General features: G+C 45.5%; 1 protein-coding gene and 1 long non-coding RNA gene across 2 annotated transcripts in view; both read right to left on the bottom strand.

Moving 5' to 3' along the window:
• SCUBE1 (signal peptide, CUB domain and EGF like domain containing 1) overlaps window positions 1-20,558 on the bottom strand; it is a 226,792-nt gene that overhangs the window by 13,706 nt on the left and 192,528 nt on the right. Inside the window, exons 11-15 of the mRNA XM_026054268.1 lie at window positions 8,715-8,831; window positions 4,557-4,679; window positions 2,718-2,837; window positions 2,507-2,599; window positions 1,784-1,900 (exon numbers count right to left, since the gene is read on the bottom strand). Of these exons, the coding sequence (XP_025910053.1) occupies window positions 1,784-1,900; window positions 2,507-2,599; window positions 2,718-2,837; window positions 4,557-4,679; window positions 8,715-8,831 (570 nt within the window). The remainder of the gene's footprint in view (window positions 1-1,783; window positions 1,901-2,506; window positions 2,600-2,717; window positions 2,838-4,556; window positions 4,680-8,714; window positions 8,832-20,558) is intronic.
• LOC112960113 lies at window positions 17,380-18,607 on the bottom strand. Its single transcript, XR_003251715.1, has 2 exons — window positions 18,506-18,607; window positions 17,380-17,841 (listed from the first exon to the last, which is right to left on the bottom strand). It is a non-coding gene; the product is annotated as an uncharacterized LOC112960113 (long non-coding RNA).

Raw genomic sequence — 20,558 nt, forward strand, 5'->3', positions numbered from 1 at the left:
AGTGACAGGCCTGGGACAAAAGCACAGCAGTCCTGTTCCCAGATGAACTGAAACTACTGGTTGATGTTTGCTGTCTTTCATCAGTCACTGATATCCAAGTTAAAAAAAAAAGACAACAACCTTGGAGTTTTGGACTTTATGAAAATATATTAGAAGGCTGTAAAGGAAAATACAYGCCAGGAGAAAAGAGTGCAGTCTCCAAGTATGTGAAGCTGCTGAAGACAAAGGATAAAACATGTCAGGACACACTTGCCTAAGTATCCTCCCTCTCTATAGGAGGGCATCTAGAAGACGACCATCTCATTTATAACACCTGATGGATGTCACAGGTTGGGAGGGGAAATCTATAACAGCAAAGCCACCAGAAGGATTTCATTCTGAGCTTGTGGTTGCACGATCTAATCTTACCTCTAAACCCAGAATTTCAGAGGAGCTAGAGAAAAAGCAAAGCTAGCAATGGACAAAGGAAATGCAACCGTGTTCAGTACATTCCCACAGTGAACTTATCTAACAAAAAAAGAACTTCTGTGACTTTCAAAATGATTCCAATAATTACATCTTATTAAAAGAAAGCATTACATAAGGAGAAGGTAAGTAGCTTGACAACAGAGACTGTTTAAGCCAATACTTGGAAAATCAGAAGATAAATATTTGTACTGCGGGGTGAAAATAAAATATGAGCCTGAATTTAAATAACAAATCTTCAAATATTTAGCATTTTATATGGCATATATTTATATGGCATTTAATATGCCAGCTTGTTTACTCTCCTCTCTTCACAGCTCATATATAGCCCCTGCTCACTAAAAAAGGCTGTAGTAAGACAGATTCACAATAGAGAATAYAGGAGTTCGCTCTATCCCCCGAAGTTGCTATAAGCAACTTTATAGGCAATTGCAATTAAACCAATACCCTATATTAAAATCCAGAGTATTCAGAGTTAAGATTAAATTTAAATGAACTCCAAATAAGCTSTGGAAATGCACAGCAGCCACATACACACATCTGCTACGATATCAAGGGGCTGGAGGACAAGAAATAAGTCATGAATATTTGTTAAATATTTATCACTTTTACGGGCTCTCCTTTTTCACTATAAAAGTGATGTTCAAAAGTTATAATAATAAAATTCCACACCTATTCATATCAAGTTTGAAAAACATTTTATTTCTTTGATCCTGTCTGACAAAGTTTTGAGGTCTTGTTAATTATGTCCAAAGCATTTTTCCTAACATTGCAGTTATTCATTCCCATGTTATGAAAGATCTAAGGCCATGTAACATCAGATTTTGATTTTAACTTTCCTGCATAGGGGCTCTCTTTGGTGCTGCAATGGGATACTAATCCAGCGTAAAGCAAATAACAGAAATAATAATAGGTCTTGCTAGTATAAGTTTTCTTTTATAAGCCTAATATGGAAAAACTAAACCAAACTGACTTTTTTCAGCTAGCTTTCCTTTGGTCAATAGCTTTTTGTTTTGTTTTCCCCAAAATATTTTACCAGTATCAGTGCCGGAAAAAAAGGATCAGCTTAATTCTAAATTCACTTATTTTCAGACAAAGATTTTTGCAAAGCAGCTGGTGACATTTTAGCACCATCAGATCCCTACCCAAGCCACTGTTTGGCTTCCATGAGAAACTTGGTCTGAGCTTAAGTTCAGATCCAAACCCAAAAACCACTACCTATTTCTTTTCTATCTGCAGGGTGAAAACAAATGGTGAGCCCAAGCAAACAGAAGCTGCCCACGAGAATGCTGTTCACGAGCTGGAGGAAGCCACATACCTGACACGGCTTGCTTTCCAGAGTCCTTCACTTTTTCTTTGCTGCGAGGCCGCAAATGGCACTTGGCATCTTTAATCTTAAAGCGCGCTTTCTGCTTGATGGGAGGCGCTAACAAATCTGCTGACGTCAAGCCAAGAGTTACCATTTGTAAGGCAGGCCAAATGAAGCCACACACTTACTTTTAAGCTCAGAAGCCTTTATGCAACATGAACAAAAGAGATAGTCCACGAGGTGCATGTTTTGTGCAGTAGGATCCATCTGCCCAAGTCTGTTTTCTCTGTAAGCGCTTGCACTCAAACCCCAGAGGACCAATGGATTTGCTAGTGGGCTGCACATACCCTTCTCCACCCGCAGTCCTTGCAGCCCTTTGTGGAATTTGCTGAAATTGCCTCATTAGGAACAAAGTTCACTTGTAGCAATTCTCGACTTCCCGTGCTCGGCCACAGCTGTGCTCTCATTAAAGCAAGCCAGGATTAGGATCAGTTCAGAGCAGTTGTGCTGCTGGCACTCAAAAACTCTCCGAGGGAACCGTTACCTTCATGGCTACGCAATCTACGCTAGCTAAGGACCTTCGGCTTGCAGGCCTTGGCCCTCACCTTTACGCCCAACCCCGCTGCATCTCACGGCTTTAAGCCCTTTTTTAAGGGCTCCTGCAGAGCTACGTGGAGGAAAGGCGGGTGCTGCCTGCCCCCCAACTTGGAGGGCGCGCGGGCGGGCACGTACCTGCGCAGCTGGGCAGCGTGGCGTTGCGCCTCGGCGCCGCTCTGCCCAGCGGGCCGGGGACGCCGCAGCTCAGCGTGTAGCTGTTCTCCGAATCTGAGCAGGGCAGGAGGCAGCGTGAGCAAGCAGGTATTCGACACAGCGAGTATCAAATCATCAAGTCACATCATTGCGTATAGGAGGACTTAGGAGGACAAGTATTATTCGTACCAACCTGGAATAAAAAGCGTATTGGACGGGCATGAGAGGAAGCAGCTTTCTAGGCCTCCTGTCTTGCTACACACAAGCTGAGCCTTCGCAGCTGGTTTGGCATTCGGGAGACATTTCACCATCTCTGAGGAAGAAAAAAAGGGGAAAAAAAAAAAAAAAAGAGAGAGAGAGAAATCAAATGCTGCCCATGCCTAGTGACAGGCCTCCCTACAACAACGCCCACACAAGTCCAAACACATCCTCACAAAGTCCAAATACACCCTCATAAAGATGCCTTAATTCAAATGGTTGGTAAAACAGTATTTTTACCTTCTCATTCCAACTCTCACCAAGTTTTTAATCTCAGCTCCATGCTCGAGGTCCTGCCCTGTGAGCAGGAACCCTGGTAAGGCAGGCAAGGGTGGTAGGACATGCTGGTGGGAGCAGCTCAGCAAGAGAGGATGTTACTGAAATTCTTTCAGGGCATTCAGCACAGGGCAAACCATGCAAACCACAAGGCATTCAGCATCATCAGGCATCCTCTTCCTCCTCTTCACTGTGCTTTTATAACAGCAGAGAACACAGTCTCCTCTAACCAACTTTGGTAATAAAGGCAGGTGATCAGCAGGGAGATCACGCTCCTTCTAAGCCTCATTAAATTCATCAGATGAAACTGTGTCTATCAATAGAGGAGGGTGTTTGGTTTTCCATCTTCCAACCGGGTATTACAAATAATGAAGGGAAATTTATGACTAGGAAAATATTTCAATAGAGTCTCAAGTCATGGGAGCAGCATTCTTAGTGGATTGAGAGGGGGAACAGCACGGCCCCCCTGCGGGCTAGGTTTGTACCAGGCCTCAGAAGATGAGGGTCCCTGGTGCTAGTTTACAGCCCCCTTTCCAGGGGTCTATCTGGAACATCGGAAGGGAGATGTAGTGGGTAACTAAATAAAAAGAGTTTTCCATTTCTTGCTCCTTAAGTATCAGCCCCTAAATGTATCAGCAGTTGTTCACGGTTTAATAAAATATATTAAATGTGATTCTGAAAGACTGAAGGTGCGCATTCCCATTAAAAATAGGAAAACTGAATTAATACAAATAGCAAATACTTTGAATGGCTGTATGTATGCCCAGGACAGGTCTAGAAAACATGATATCATTTACCTAAAGCATACACAAGAGCCAAGGAACAGGTATTCAGATTTTCCATAGAATACAGTGGCACTAGCAGTAAGCAGCAGCATTTTAGACTCTAAGAGTTTGCTCCCACTGCMACGAATACCTCTGAGAAAGCTAGCACCAGCACCTTATAATTATAATTTCTGGTGGCCTCAGAAAACTAAACTATAGTGCTGCAAATGTAGGTATTGAACTTGAATGCCACATCTCACCTGTGCTCTGCTCAATACAGTTCGAATATACCAAGTGATTCTTTGAGAGAACCATTTCTTAGAGAGTTATATCTGRGGTCACAGAAGGTGGATCTCAGTAAGAGGCCAAAAGGGTAGTTTTATTTTGTAACAATTCTTTCAATATAGAAGAGGATTTTAGTGCAGGAGAGGGCAAAACAAGGACACACAAAATAATCTGAGGAGACTTAGATTTAGGTGAACACATGCATAAAATAGGAATTAAGAAGATAAACTAAAAACAACCACTGTTAAATAACATCCAACTATTTCCCGTTCTGTAATCTACCTGTGGTTATATCCCAAGTCTATGATCTCCCACAGCGTCAGATGCTTCCCGAGTTTATATAAYGAATTTGGGCATCTATACTGCTAAAACGGAGCATCTCTTAGGCAAAATCACAGTCTTTTCCATGAGCATCACCGTGTTTCCCTCCAAGTCRCTCCCACACGTACCAACGCAGTCCTTTTTATTCCAGTGCAGTTTCTTTCCAGGTGGGCAGACACACTCRTAGCTCCCCATGGTGTTAAGACACCCGTAGTCGCAGCTGCCATTGCTGATGCTGCATTCATCAATATCTGAAAATAAAATCAGAATTTAGCAACGACTAACTGCATGAATGCATGTAGGCTGTGCATTACAACCTTCTGTTCATAAGGATATCTGCTCCAGTTATATCTTTTATTTTGAAGTCTGTACAAACTTGTATAAYGGAGGCTACATTGTCAGCAGACAACTTTAGTGCATAGTATATGCCCTGACACAGGCACATGCACAGCTTTTGCTCTTATAAAGATTTATGAATATGATACAATTTACTTTTTGGGAGTAGTCACAGTGAAATTCTTGGAAGGATACACAAAATACAAAGCATACTTGAAAGTCTCTGCAGCATCTGGACAATATGGATACAACACAAAGGCATAAATTCAATCATTCATCACTCTTGCTTATCAAAGAAATAAGTTGTAGTAAACACCTATATAAAACTTCATTTGTACTCTGCAGAAATGCAGCTGAACTGCATTTTGGATGAATAAAATATTCACACAGTGAAGCATCATTCATAGCAAGGAGCAGGACCTTTCAGGGGAATTAGCCTGACAGCAGCAGCCTTCCCTTGCTAACCAATGACCAATGGCAGCTGAAGGACCTGGGACTTGGCAAACAGGACAGAGCAGCAGCCATCCATCCACAGGGGCAGGTGGCAAGGCTTGTGCCCCACAGCTCTCCTCTTCTGCCCCACCACTGGGAAGAAGTCTTCACCCATTGCGCTCCTCAGGAACCATATTCTCCCTGGATCAYGCTTGGACATCATGTGGGACAATATTAGGTCAAAAACTGTGCTGAGGAACTGGTGAGCAGTGAGGCACGTAGTGCTGCTCCTCAGCCTTCACTGCTTTCCTGGTTGAGCCATAGCCTAAAAGCTCTCACTTTGGAGCACAGCCCCAGTGTTGTAGGCAGTGCACTGGGCCCAAACAGCAAACAGGTTTGGTAGGAAGTTACAGGTAGGAAGTGGTGCTGATGAAGGCCTAGAGGCCAAGCCTGTGTTCAGACCCTGTGCTCATTAGCAAATACAGGCAGCCTCATATTAGCCAAGTCTTCCTCTTGCTTCTTGGGCCATTTGGTGGGAGCGCTCATGGATTCATTTGCTAGAATCCAGCCTGCACAGTTAAGCAAAATATCTAAAAAATGTAAGATATGTCTAAGAAAACAGATTATGGCACCTTACTATAACAGACATTTTGCTGGAAAGTCTCATATTTCTGGGCCAGTCAGGGCTCCTGGAAGCCCTGGGGCAGCAGCCACACAAGCTGGCTGATGAGACAGTTCCAGGAAAAGCCTTTTTTTCCTCAATTTGACACAGGGTGGCCATATAGAAGTTGGCTTCTGCTGAGCCAGGTAGTAGAACTTACTTGACAGCCCCTATTTAGAGACACATTTAGCCCACTCGGCTCCTGCCATCGAGCTCGGCTAAACTGTTCAACCACAGACTCCTGCTGTCAAGTGCCTCGGTCCAGAATCAAGTCCCTGCAGAAGCAGCCAAATTCCCAGAAGTGCCAGTGAATCTGCAGAGTCTATTGCCTTTGCTATGGTCACTTAATGGGCCCATACGACCTTCGTCTAAGGACAAAGAGTAAGCASGACTCTCTCTGGATGAGAAGTTTTAGCGCTGGCACTATCCTTCCAAAGGATGCCCTTCTGCCACACAGCTTTTATGACAAGAGGTGCCACAAGCTGAACAGCAGCAAGGGCTGCACCTCTGCTTGGAAGACCCACTGCCATGTGGTTTATCTAGTTGCTAATAGAGGGGAAGCAAGATGGAGAGAAAGCTTATTAAGAAGGCAAGCCTAAGCCAAATCTTTCCAAGGGTTCTCAAACACATTATTTCTCCCTAGTTTGAATGTCTGCTCAGTGCCACATGGATGACGGCCAAAGTGAATGATTTGTTCCACTGTAAACAGCCCTCTCTGGGGGCGGACTAAAACTAATGACTTCTCAGGGCCTGAGTATGTCTGGATTCAGATGTGGGCCTTTGGATCTGTCCATTACAGAAAACAAGCATGAGGTTTGGACCTCGCTGTGTTTTTGCCCAAAGTTCAGCCCTAAGTACTTTCAGTTAGAGCTTTGGTCCTGTCTCATTCTTAAAGAAAGATGCTGAATTCCCTGCTTTGAGGAGTTCTCYAAGAAAATACATATGGAAGCTAATGAAGGAATAAACAGTGGATACAAAATACCTTGCCTTGTCCCACGTATCAAAGATTCCCCAAACTTTCAGGTTCTCATTTGGTCCTCAGAGCCGCTTTCAAGTGGAGTCTTCCCAAAYTCCTGCCTTAGACAGAAACCTAATTCTCTTCCTGACTGCATGGTCAATTCACTTGCTGCTGCTGCTGCATATCCTGCTCTGCACAAGGGATGCTGGCACTCACCTCCTGCACCTTTCTCCTATGGCCCAAACCAGGGGACACAGGATGGGAGATAACATGAGCCTTTCAGGTGATCTCTTTGGTTCAGGCCATAATGTTGCAACTGCTCCACAGATTATGAAATATTGGCAACTGTTTTCAGCAGTTCCTCTAACACATTTACCCTGGGCTAAGCCTGACTTGGATCGGGGTCCAGCCTGAACACACAGCGCACAAGGGCTTAGAACCAGCCATTTCCTTACAGCTCAATGCAAGCTTTACTTGCACTGCATCTCGAATAGTTTCACAGCACTGTATCCCCCAATCCAGCTTTTACAGAAAAGGATCATATCCTGTGTTCCTCAGAGTTTTTTAACAATAATTTAATTGAGCGTTTTCATTATAATTTAACCTTATGATTTAACCAAAACCAAACCTTTGGCCAGTGCTCCGGACACAGTCAAACTGCAGCCAGCTTATTACATGTGCAGACAGGAGACCACRGCAGCGCTGGCCGGGCTGGTGGCAGCCGCCCCCACGCTGTGACACCCCAGCAGACGGCGGCTCAAATCTGAGTGCTCTGAAACTCTCCTGTCTTGATCACGCAGAAGCTGAACCTCTAATTTGGACATGTGGGAGCACCATCCTACAGTGCACTTCTTTTTAAAACACCTCTCTCCTGGGTAACTGAACATTAGAGCACCAATTACATCCAGTTACGACAAGGAGGTCGAGGAAGTGAAGTAGCTCCACTGAAGATGGGAACAAGCTATCCCACAGGCTTTGCTGATGAGTTTCACAGGCAGTTTTGGTCTCAGTCTTTTAAGGACAACTCTGCCTAGCTGCTGTATTCACTCAGGAAGTGCCTCTGCTTGGGTGACTGGCGCAGGCTCGTGCACTGAGGGCTCTGGCTGCAAATGCACCCCAGGCATGGGAGTGCAAGGGAGCTGGTGTGGAGCTTCTCTCCAGCCCTCCCTTTGGGAGGCTCAGCCCTGAGCTCTGTGCCTTTMTTCTCCCATTTATAATGGAAGAAGACTTTTTTCCCTTTTAAAGGGGAATGTAAAAGGTTTTGAAGGTGGAGTTTGCTAAATGGGTGCCGTATGCTCACTCTCCGTGAACAACAGCATGAGATTTTCCCACTTCAGTGATGTCAAAGGAAATTAGTTAGTCAGAATACCGTAAAAGACAAGTAATACACATACCTTCTTTAAAGCTTAGAAAAAAAATCAGTACAGCCACAATGCAAAAATGCTCTGTAAAGGAAACATCCTTCTCCTATTCTMTTATCTTTGACCTCCTCCTGTGAATAATTCCCCTCCTTTGGAAGCACCCAAGGGTGCTCCATGCTGTAACTCCACTAAGGAAGCTCACTGTGTGATGTGAGGTGCCACTACTCCTAGTCTGATGCTATTTTGGGTTCCTTGTGAGAGAAGTGCTGCCTCCACGCAGGCAGGAAGGCAAGAGCCACAGCTGYGAGCTGCTGCTCTGTGCTGAGGCTGCTGTGGCAGAAGTGCCAGGCAGTCCTTTTGCCTTTATGCTCTTCTCCTAGAAATACTTCAGTGGGTTTGGGGCTCTGAAAATTTAGATTTACCAGTTCATGCTATTCTAGCTTTATTTGAGTATCTCCAGGTCTAAAGCCTTCAGCTAAACAAAAGAAAAAACCTCAATTTGCAAAGCAGACAGATATGCAAAACTCAGTTCCCAAACCTCCACAGTGCGTCAGTCCATACAAGGTGTAGCCTTTGTGGCAGAGACACTCGAAGCTTCCAGGGTAGTTGATGCAGGTGTGATCACAGGTCCTTTCAAAGGAGCACTCATCTATATCTGAATACAAAGAAAAAGCAGGAAGAAATCAGAATTCAGCTAACCATGATGGCTGGAATTTCACAGTCTGCTGCAACAGCTCATTGACTGATAAGGTAACGGATATCACCGCAGGTAAGACCTGAATAAAACATKAGTTTCACTACTCCAGTGCCTGAAAGAAAAGACTTGGACGATTTAGGAATGAAACCTTCAGGAGCAAAACATGAAGACTATAATACGTGTTCTCCATTAGGTGGCAACCTTTAACTGCTGATGRTGGCTTCCCAGCGCCCTGGAGAACAGCGGCTCTGGGCGAGTTTGTGGCACAGTGGGAAAAACTTGGGGGGCTGAATCGTGTCCTGCCACATCTTCTCCCTAGCTGCATTATCAAAGCCCTGAATAAACAGTTTTCACTCAACGCAGGAGTCAACCTTTCAACCTTATGTGTCAAGCACATGTGAAAAAGGGAATGAGAGGAACGTCTGAACATCTAGAGACTACAAGAGGCAGAAGTTGTGCCCTCAGATAAGGCAGTGTCAGGAGAGGAAAGGCTGCAGGAAACCTTGGCCAGAAGTCCTCATTCTGCCCAAGGCGAGAAAACTTGAACCCTCTCCCTTAGAGAAGTCAGGCCCCTCTGATGGTCACTGCTCACGAGTGGGAGATGTTTGGAACCTCACAAATCCATAAGGGTTTCATGTCCAGTTCCTACACCCACATCAGTGCAAGAGCTTTCACATCGAATGAAACATTCTAGTTTTCATTCTGCTAACACAAATGCAAAGACGACTTCAATATCTATGAAATAAATAGTTCTTTTGTGTATGTATACATAACCCCCAATCTTTATGACAGTCTGTGCACACATGTACAGTACTGTAAACAGCTTTATATCACCTCCAATTTTAAGAGTCTCAAAATATCAAGAGGAAGAAAATTCAAAATGTGGAAAGCAATCACACAGGCAAAAATACAATACAGAAGGAAACACACATGACAAACAGAAAACTTATCCTCTCTGGTTTTGCATGTGCATCACTCACTCATTAAGAGGGAACAAGAAGAAAAGGACTATCGAGGTTTTCTTTTTCCCCTTTACACTTACTTCATTTTTAATGCATTCTCCTACGTATTTTAAAATATCACTACTTGAGTTCTGAAAGTAGTTTCTTTTTAGGGTTTCCTTTATAGCCTTGGAAATGTGTAGCTTTCAAATATGCATAAATGGCAAACTGTTTCGGCTTTCTCTAAATAAATACATAAAATCAAATCACTTGGGAACGAACACYGCAGTTAGAGTTTTAAAGGGTTTTTAACGCATAAGAAGCCAAACCATACATCAGGGTTTCATTCACGTGTAACCCTGCTCACTGTATGGCACTGCTAGAAAACATATAAAAGTGGTTCATTTTCTGGCCTCCAACTTGCCTTGGAAAGCCTTTTTTCAGGGGAAAAAAAGAGAGTATTTCCCAATAGCACCCTCGTCCCATACCGCTTCAGTCAGTCACATGTATTGGGGTGCTACTCAGTGGGGCTTAGACCTGCACAGTTTCCTCTCCACATGACCAAGGATGCCCGTCCTTGCCCGTGGAAACAGCAGCCTGTCCAATAACGTGACCAGTCCCCTGCCTGCCAAGCCACAGGCCCTCGAGATGGACAAACGCGCTTCAACTGTATGAAATAGCCGCCGTTCGGGCTTACACTGTTTACCCTGGCTAGCTGAGATGCTGAAACAAACACTTGGACTATAACACAAGGACTGCTATAAAAACTTTTTAGCCGTTTCAAGCCTTCCTCCTGCTGCTGTTCCCATAAACCCAATCCCTGCTGGATTCGGTGTCTCGCTCCGGCCGGCCGCACATGGGAAGCCTCAGTGTGGATTTTCCCTTGCTGTAACAATAAAGCCTTTGGAGGCTTCCCCTCCGCGCCGGCCCCGCGCAGGGCGGCAGTCACCAGCGCCCTGAGGAATTCGGCACCGCGCGTAGAAAAGGGGAAAATATGYGCCACGGAGAAGGGGAAAACATGCACCACACAGCCCTCGCTAAGGGAGGAGCCGGCGGCGTGCGGCAGGATAATGACATCTTCCCACTGCTTCTTGATGGAGACTCCAAACTGGGGGCTCTGGACGCTGCCACCCTGCAGCCCCCAGGAGCTTTGCAATGAGCTGGCACGTTCCTGGTGTCCCACAGCTCCGCACCGCATCCATCCCRAGCCGGCATGCGTATTCCCTCCTTGCCCCTCCAAACTGGAATTCTGCTGCAGGAACAGCAGCCAACTGCACCTGGTTTCCACCTTGCGGACCTGGCCTTCAAACACCACTCACCACACAAGCAGGAATCAGCGCAGCTCTCCAACCTCGGTCTCCTTTGCGCAAGCAACGCTACATAGTTTGTTAACGTCACCCACAGACAGGAGCRCTGGAGAGCCAACACCGGGGGCTTGAGGAGCTTTTCAAGAAATTCAGATTTATTTAAATTAAGCTTTTAAGCTCTTTTAACATGGGATGTCAAAATGATTAGTTCTGAAAGAGCTGTAGCAGAGCACTTCAACTTAAAAATGTCTTAATCCTATTTTTAGTTGAATTTGGCATGAATTCACAAATAGCCCGAGCCCTCTCAGAGCACTTCAGATCTGCCAGTGCACTTACTTGACAGAAGAACTCATTTGCTTGACTTCCACTTAGGTGAAAGATTTGTATCACACCCACCGCTATGACCAGTGCATGGGATCGAGTCCTTCCAGCGCAYTAAGAGACATCTTCAGAGCTAACAGTTTGAAGCTTTCAGGATGCAGGGGACTAGTTTCACCTCTGACGGTGYGGGACAAGTTCCCTGACAGAGGCAACTTTTCCCGGAGTCCCAATGGGCAGCATATAAATTTTAAGGGGAGGAACTCCTTGCTTCCTAGAAGGGCTAACTACATCCTGGCCATCCTAGCCCTCCCTAACGGACTTTGTCCTTCCAGTTGCTGTTTCCAGGACCTAACGCAAGCATAAAATCCAGCATTTCATCTATCAACCCACATCCGTAAAGACCATAGCCAGAGGGCAGAAGCCTTTCTTTATTTTTCGATTCCAAGAGGTGGGTCAATGGTTTAAGAGACGAGCAGGATCTTCCCGTGTTGAACGCAGTTGTGGTCAGTGGTGGCCATGTGTTAGGGTACTTGCTTGGCTCTGTTCCTCGTGTTTCAAGCTGGCATTTGGGGGATTTATTGTTAGTTCCATTTTTTTTTCCAATTTATTCTGTCACACCTTAAGTGATGCTTCAACATGCTAACGATGTTACGGGTGCTGCGCAGCACTCGCACAGCGAGGGCCCAGCCGGGACAGAGGCCGCGAGGACCCGTGGCCGGCAGGCCCGCCTGCTGCCGAGCTCATCCCCTCGGGGAGGCCGCTGCGCGCGCGTCCCACCGCGTCGCGCTCCACGGGATGCCGCTCGCGCTGACGGCCTCGTCTCCCGATACCGCGCCAAGGCRGGACGGGCTCTCCCAGCGCACGCAGCCTCAGCAACGTGGTTTTAGGCTGGCCTTCTCACGTAGTCTTGGCTTTAGTGTTAAGGCCTGAGCCACACACAGGCTGGGGGCAGCGCGCTCCGCTCAGCTGCTCGCGCCTGCCCCACCAAACCCAAGGCCAGGTAGAATGTGGGGCACTTGCGTTTCTCGGCCTCCACCTCGCTGCCTCCGCGGAGAAACGGAGCCTTTCCCTTTCCCCAGTCATTGAACACTTGCGCCTACAAGCTCTAAAGGACTGCTGGATGATATTTTTAAAATAAACACTAATGCTTTTTTACATATATTGTGGCTGAGAGTCATTTTCTGGGTTCCCCACCTCCATCCTCCAATTTCTGTGGGGAACTGATACCACCCATGTAACGTTRTTCACCTTACAGCCTACCCAGAGTGGTTTCCAGCAATATTTGACAGACATTAGGGAAACCACATATCTTAATGTGAGCAGCTGCTGGACCAGAGGGAGCCGTGATTCAAGCTACATTCTCCAACTAATGCTGTTTTAAATTCAGTGTTGGGAAAGCCATTTTGCTACAGCAGCATGACAGCGTTTCCATCATTTTTCAAGCTTTCCTATCCAAAGCGACTTACGCCTGTTCACAGTTAGTAAAAAGACATCCTCCATCTCGGGACGTAACTCTGAGCACACATCCAGCGCCCACCAGAAGGGATGGCTGATGCCTAACTTCTCACTACATTTCACAGGGTAACAGCAAACCAAAGAGGAGGAAGCCCAGAAAGATGCAGTCACACACAAACCTTCCAATTCATTGCTTCCCCACTGTGAGCTCTGCAGCCTACCAAAAAAACCCAAACAAAACACCCAAACACCATAACACCAAACCTTTAAAGGTAATTGAAAACCCCCACCCAGTCAGGCTTCCTGCTGCTTGACTGACTTGCAATCAAGTCAACTTGTTGCTGAGACCTAATTGTTAATAACATACTAATGATCTGCAGAAGAAACACTTCTGGCATTAATCACTACACTTTTAACGTGAATGTAAATGTGTAGGTAGCACAGTCACATCTTGTGTTTCAAAAGCTTAAGTGGGGAACTCTGTCCATTATGGGTAATTTTGACTTGGACCAGAGCATTTATTTATTTAAGAATTTTATTGCTCACAGTTAACTATGTGATTAGTGAAGACCAAATGTAACACACTAATCAGGGAGTGAAGGACTTCTGAAGGAAATTGATTCTGCTTGCAAGGAAATGTGCTTTTTATTAGAGATGATTTGCTCTAAGAATGAAAAGTGGTAGTAAAACAAATAAATGCATATGAACTATAGAAGAAGCCTGCATACTCTGTTGTACAGAGATGCAGTAAATAACCAGAAACCTGTGACTTATTATGTAAGCATCAGAGAAAGGAAATATTGCAAGGATTTAGCAGTACAGAATAAAATTACTATTACTGAGCTTCAGAAAGTGGCAGCCAGTGCCAAACTCTGAGGAATTTTCTCAGAGGGTTTCTCTGTACTGTWATCCAGGTTAGTCCTCTCTACCATGCAGTATTCAAACCTGTTGCTTTAGCTCAGTTGAGGAATACAAAATTTGCTCATCACGGAACAGTTGAGGTCATAGCTGACTCATGGCCAACTTCTTGTCCACCAGGACACCCAGGTCCCTSTCTGCAGGGCTGCACTCCAGCAGGTCAACCCACAGCCTGTGCTGGGGTTATTCCTCCTACTGCATCCCTCCCTGGGTGCAGGACCCTGCACTTGCCCTTGCCGAACTGCAGGAGGTTCCTCTCTGCTCATCTCCCCAGCCTGTCGAGGTCCCTCTGAATGGCAGCACAGCCCTCTGGGGCATCAGCCGCTCCTCCCTGTTCTGCATCATCAGCAAACTCGCTGAGGGGGCTCTCTGTCCCTTCATGCAGGTCATTGATGAATAAATGGAACAGGACTGGACCCAGTACTATCCCTGGGGGACACTGATAGCTACAGGCCTCCAACAAGACTTTGTGTCGCTGAGCACAACCTTCTGAGCTCTAACATTCAGCTGCTTCTCAACCCACCTCTCACTGCCCACTCATCTAGCTTTTCCTTGGCTTGGCTATGAGGATGCCACTGTCAAAAGCCTTGCTGAAGTCAAGGCAGACAACATCCACTCTTCTCCACTCATCTACCCAGCCAATCATTCCATCACAGAAGGCCAACAGGTTGGCCAAGCATGATTTTTCATTGGTGAATCCATGCTSACTACTCCTGATCACCTCTTAAACTTCACAGGCCGTTTCATCATCTTTCCAAGGACAGATGTGAAACCGACTGGCCTGTTGTTTTCTGAGTCCTTCCTCACAACGTCTTTGAAGACTGGAGGGATATTTGCTTTCTTCCACTTCTTCTATACGTCCAAAGTTGAAAGATAACTCTTTCTACTAGAAACATAGTTTTTTTTYCCCCCACAGAATGAATGTATTTAATGCTAGCAAGATGACTATGCTCATTTAGTCTGAAGTCCTGCCTTATGCAGCCTCTAGTACTTTGCTTGGTAAGCTTAGAAAGCATTGCTCTTTCAGAAAGGACAGTATAGGAGTTTTCCTGGACTGAACTCTTAGTCTTCCCAGTTTATTTTCTAGAGTTCAACTCAGTGATCCTTTTTAGTTGCTAAATTGGGTAAATGCTGAATAATTTCACTTAAAAGAGTATCATGCATACCTGATCCTTCATGGAATCAGCAAGTACCTCCCAATATATTTTTCATGGTTTTTTTTTTTTTTGCATCTGAGGTTACATACAGAAAGCAGAATTCCAATTAAGTAGCTCCTTTGGGTGGCTGGCTGTGCCCATTAATTCCTATCACCTGAGCAGTTAACGATCAGAAGACAGCGATCGTTCGCTGGCCCCCTTCAGCGGTTACAAGAACTGCAGTAGTTAGAGCCCTCTTTGATGCCAGGCACTGAGRGGATGAGTCTTAACCCAGCAAAGTCATCCCCATCACTAACATCAGAGCAAACAGATCCCAGCTGTTTACCTAGAAGCAGCAGCAAAGGGAACTGCAGCTGGGAAGAACAAGACCACACAGYTGGAGAGTCTTTAGAGGCAACTGGCAGCTCCTTTTCTTTATCTCTGCTCTCAGTCCTTATCCAAGGATCCCAGTTAGCTTTCAGGGACCCGCTGTGCTTATCCCTGGGGTTTGAAAACAGAGGTGAAGCAGGTTAAAAACTGAAACTTGGCAATAAAGTTGTAGGCCTAAACTGTTTGCTTCCTCTCCTGAGCAAACACAACCCTTTCTTTAGGAACTCTTCCAAGGGAGTTTTATGTGAGACCATGTACCAACAAATTAATTTCCCCTTCTCTTTTCAGTTTCTTTCAAAAATTCCTGATTTAATTTTCTTCCACAAAGTCCACAAGCTCACCCTCTTCYACAAGCTTCCCTCAAGGCTTTCTCAAAGGGAGAAACAGGACTGCAGAACAACATCCTAAGGCAGTAAATATCTATTCCCTATGYGTTTCCCTCAACCCTGTGCCAAGTGAACTGACCACCATACATTCCTCTTCCTGTCAGCACYGCAGAGCCAGTTCTGCTCCCAGGCACTGAGTAGGGTTTTGTTCTGCCTCATGCATCAGCTGCCGAGCTATTTGCTTGCTTTTGAATCACCCAAAGCTTTGCTTTGCCTCAGGGAACGGGAAGATTTATAGTTTGGGATGGAAAGAGCAGAATTTGGCAATTTCAGCCAGGCAAGAATTGGCAGCTRACTTTGGGGGCTTTCAGGATATCCTTCAATGTAGTTGGTGGGATTTGGCCCAAGGCTTTTATAATTTCTGTAAATAAAAATATATCATCATCACCATTATTATTATTATTATTGCATTATTACTTCTCTGTTGTCTGGCAAAAACAGAGGTTTTCAACATTTTCTCTCTGAAGTATCACGAAGAGCCCCATTTTATTTTTAATATTTTGTAAGCAGAAGCAAACTGAAAAAGGAATAACGGTAGAGGATTACCTGATAAATTCACTTTGGGGGAGACAGTAATTTCTTTTATTATCTTAAGCAGTGTAGTGCAAAATTAAACGCCAAATCCCATACACGCAAGGAGAGCGGAGGAACGTCAGTAGAGACCGCTGAGGCCGAACGGGGCCCACGCAGGTTTCCTCCTCCCCCATTTTCTCGGCTGCCCCAGCCCCGACCTGCTCTCGCGAGGGAGGGCCTGAGGAACGCGGTGCGGGGCAGCGAGGCCGGCCGCGAGCCAGCCCCACCGCGGCGCCTCCGCCGCCTTGTGCCCCTGCGGCTTCCACCGGTGTTCGAGGGGTGTCTCCAACTTTGGGTGCCGCTYGAGTTCGAGCGGTCGCTGGAACTCGCCCGATCCCAGGTGGTTGGCTGGGGCCGGGCCTCGGCTGGGCAGGRACAGTGTCCCGGCAGACTGCCCCCCGAGGAGCCCTGGGACCCCCCTCCATAGCCCCTCTGTTCACACACTCTCTTTACAGCCCCACACAGGCGCTCCCCTGGGCACTCCGACAGAAAACTGCAGGGATGCCCATATCTACTCTTAGGCAGGGGAAGAGGGTGGAGCGGCCTTCAGCAAGCGCTCTCTCCCAGGAGGGCTTGTAGAGAACGGCACCCATCACCTGAAACAGCTCTGAAGATGCTTTAAAATATGACAAGTTTTAAAKGAAATATGTTTTTCCAGGTCAGAAAGCTTTTGGGATCTTCTGTGGAACAGAAAACAAAACCAGAAGTAACTAGACACAATGGCAAAAAATTAAAATTAAATCTTCCCAAGTTCACAGACATGAAGGAAGTCATGGGAGATAGTCTGAAAAAGCATTATGAGAGGATAATTTCAAATCATTGTAGTTTTCTACTGTGCCGCTCTTGGCACTGAGCCCCAGCATGAGCTCAAGATGATCACTCCCTTCCTTTTTTCTCCCCTTGCTGGTATCCTTGTGAATAATCTGTTGTAATGATTCTTAAAAGGACTAGAAGGTTTAGAAGTGTACTATAGGGATCTGAACTYTAGTAAAGCACAGCTATCTTCTAAATAAAATCTGACAGTGCAATAATGCATAAGTATTTTTAACAGTATTTTTTTTTAGAACCTACTAATTTTAAAAATCAATATAATTTGAGCTAAGCACTTTGCTTGATCACATTTTTCTTCCAAGAGAGTTACCAAAATCGGTGTGATACTGGATCAGTGAGACTCACAGATCCAATCCAATCCAAGGATACCAAGGAGGTATAAATATATTCTCAGGCTTTCAGTGGCAGCCAGAGAAAGGCCAACCTAGCTGTGGTAAGTGAGCCTGAYTTAGAAGCGCGCCTCTGAATGCTTAGTTTGGGAAATGAAAGTGCAGCTACAGGCAATGGCAGGTGTGACAGCCCGATCTATTAGGAGCACTAGGAGCACCAGCAAGGGTGCAACACGGCGGGCCCTGGCGCGTGGTGTGCTTGGGTGACAGCTCTTCTCGGCTCAGAYGCTCTTCTCCTCTACGTGAGAGTCGGGCAGCATCAAGCAAGARGCCGCCCACAGGCCTCTCAGTTTTGGGTGCTGTTTGGAGGGCAGCTCCAATCTGCTTGGATTGGAGGTAAAAGAGATGATAGAAATAAGCAAGTAAAAAGACAAAGTTTCTTAAAGCAGGAGGCTGGAATTTTATCAGTGCTTGGGCTGATCACAGACTTCCAGACATTGCCCGTGCTCTTGGATCTGTGCACCTGCCCGGGCCCTTTCCCACCCTTCTCAGAGGGCTTTGCTAGGCTCGGGCTCCTCCATTTATTAATTGGAGGAACCCAGTAGGAGGCAGTTGGCTTTGGCTCCTATTACGCTTATCCTCTTACCATTGTTTTGCCAGGACAATCTAAAACGCAATTAAAGGCAATGCTTTCCCAACGTTTTTAAGGAAACAAAGTACTTTCATCAAAACATTGCCAAGATTTTATGAGCAAACATGTATTCTTTTCCAAAAATCAATCACTTTCCAAGGCGAAGGCAAGTTGAGTTATCTACTGCTATTATGGTAGTAAACTGCTACTATCTCAAGTGCTTGGAGTAGGATAAACCATATATCAAGAGTGGAAGTGCCTTAAAAGAAAATTCAGGCAGGTTTATTTGTCTCCCTACAAACATAAACATGGTATATAGTACTCTGCACTCTCCTCAAGCCCCCTATTTACACAGCATCTCTGCAAGAGCAACTTAACAGTCTGATGAGAAACATGTAAAAACAAAGGCTTTACCTTCTGCATGCCCAGCAAGGAACAGTCTCTCCGTCCTGCAACACACTTGCTTTTCAGACATATTTCTGAGCAGAGAAAGCTATCGTCTTTGCCAAACTCTCTCTGCTACCCTCAAGTAGCAGCTAGGGAGACCTCTTGAAGAAATAAGAGGATTAGGGTGAAAATTTGACCTAGTGCTACCCAATAGTGCTGAAAAAGCAAGTACTAAAATGCAGTTTCCATTTTCAACTGAAGAGAGTTTTGGTAAAATGAAGATCCTCTGTGGACCTGATCCTACATCCTCAGCCTACCTTGAGCTCCTGCTCAAGCCAGTGGCCCATGAACATATACAACAATTGCTGTTCTGCAGCTCTGCTTCAAAGAGTCATTATAAAGTACTTAGAAATCTTGTTTAGAGATCAAGAGCCAGCAAAAATCACCTCAGTCCCTGCCAGCAAGGATGCCCACCACRCCACAGCCCACAGGGCCTTGCCCCACACCACACAGGCCTAAGTTCCTCTAACAAGGTCTTCACATTTGCTCCAGCCCACACTCCTCTATGTGCCTAGAAAAGCCTGGAGTGCAAGAAGGGCAGGTGTCCCTCATAAAATACTTAATGGAAATGCCTTACAAATGTGCTTCAAAAAATAACCCACCTAGCAAATCCCGAGCAAATATTCTTCCATTTGATCATGGATCAGGGCTTAGAGCTCACCTCACCTGTCCCAAGCAGGGCTCTTCACCAAGTTAGCTGCACAAGCACTAAGGGTTCCTAACATGGTTATAGGGAGATAACCACCTCCCATTGCTTTGGTTCAGGTCCTCACTCAGAACAAAAACATCAAAAGGGACCTCTCTAAAGGCCCTTCCAGCCTCAGGGATTCTATGAATCTATGATTCTATAATCAAAATAAGGCATTTTTAAAAGGGCTGGAAGGGTAGGTGAAAGGAACAGGAAAAGGAAACTTCCCTGCTCACTTGGGCTAGGGATTTCACTGCAGTCGTGTACAGCACTGAGTGCAGCTGATCCCTTACATTAGCTGAAGTGATTAAATGAGTAAGAGCTGTAACAGGCATTATCTCAAGGTGCACTGCTGCAGTGGGGGGAATATATATGCTCATAGTACCTTTCTGGGTCCCTTTAAGAACAATTTCTATTGAACTACAGCTTTCGGCACTATTTATCAAAAGATTATTGTTTGTGAAAGAATGCTACCTTCCTGCTCCAACTATTCCAAGGCTGACTCATATCCTGGTAATTCATTAATACATAATATGATTTCAGTCCAGTAAAATCATTTCTAGACTATATATGCAATAAATCCTAGAGCATCAACTGAAAAATATATCTCAAATTCTCTTTCTAAGCACTAATGGAACATTTTACTTGGCTTCCCACACATAGTATCAAGGGGAAGGAGCCAGACAGAGCTGTATCAAGCAATTTGATAGCGATCTACATTATAAGGTTTAACATAGGAGCATAAGAGCCACCACGCTGAAGGAGACCCGAGGTCAAACTAATTAGTGTYTTACTCCCAACAGTAGCCAGAGTCAGAAGCTTCAGAAGAAAATAAGAGGTGGAATGAGCTGTCCCATCTGCCCTCCCCAAAGTGGGTCTCATCCCATTAAAAATGTGTTTAAAGCCCAGATTGTGGGGTCTAATATTCCTTTCAAGCAGTGGCAACTGCAGAAAATTCTCTGTTAAGGCAGCTCTGGATGCGCCGCAGAGGAGGGGACCGGAGCTGAGGGGAACGTGTTTGTTTTCCTGGTTCAGCAGCCGGAATTGCTACAAGCAGTGTGGCCGATACCATCACTTGGCAAACAAACTTGTGCCGGCTAGCGCTGCTGAGACTGCCTGCCTGGGGCATTTCTTCTCTCCGGGCATGATCTCGCAACCCTCTTTTTCTCACACAGGCAGACTGCACCGCTACTGACAGTCTCCCTGACACCAAGAGTATAACAGAAAAGGTTTGAGAAATACCCCTTTTATTGACAGTGTAACACGTCACTTCCCAGCTGAGTATTTTCTTAACCTGATGCTAGGAGCAATATAGTGCCTGTCACAAGCAAG

The sequence above is a fragment of the Nothoprocta perdicaria genome, unplaced genomic scaffold (assembly GCF_003342845.1).
Source record: "Nothoprocta perdicaria isolate Ctin4 unplaced genomic scaffold, notPer1 scaffold_120, whole genome shotgun sequence".
NCBI classification, from domain to species: Eukaryota; Metazoa; Chordata; class Aves; order Tinamiformes; family Tinamidae; genus Nothoprocta; species Nothoprocta perdicaria.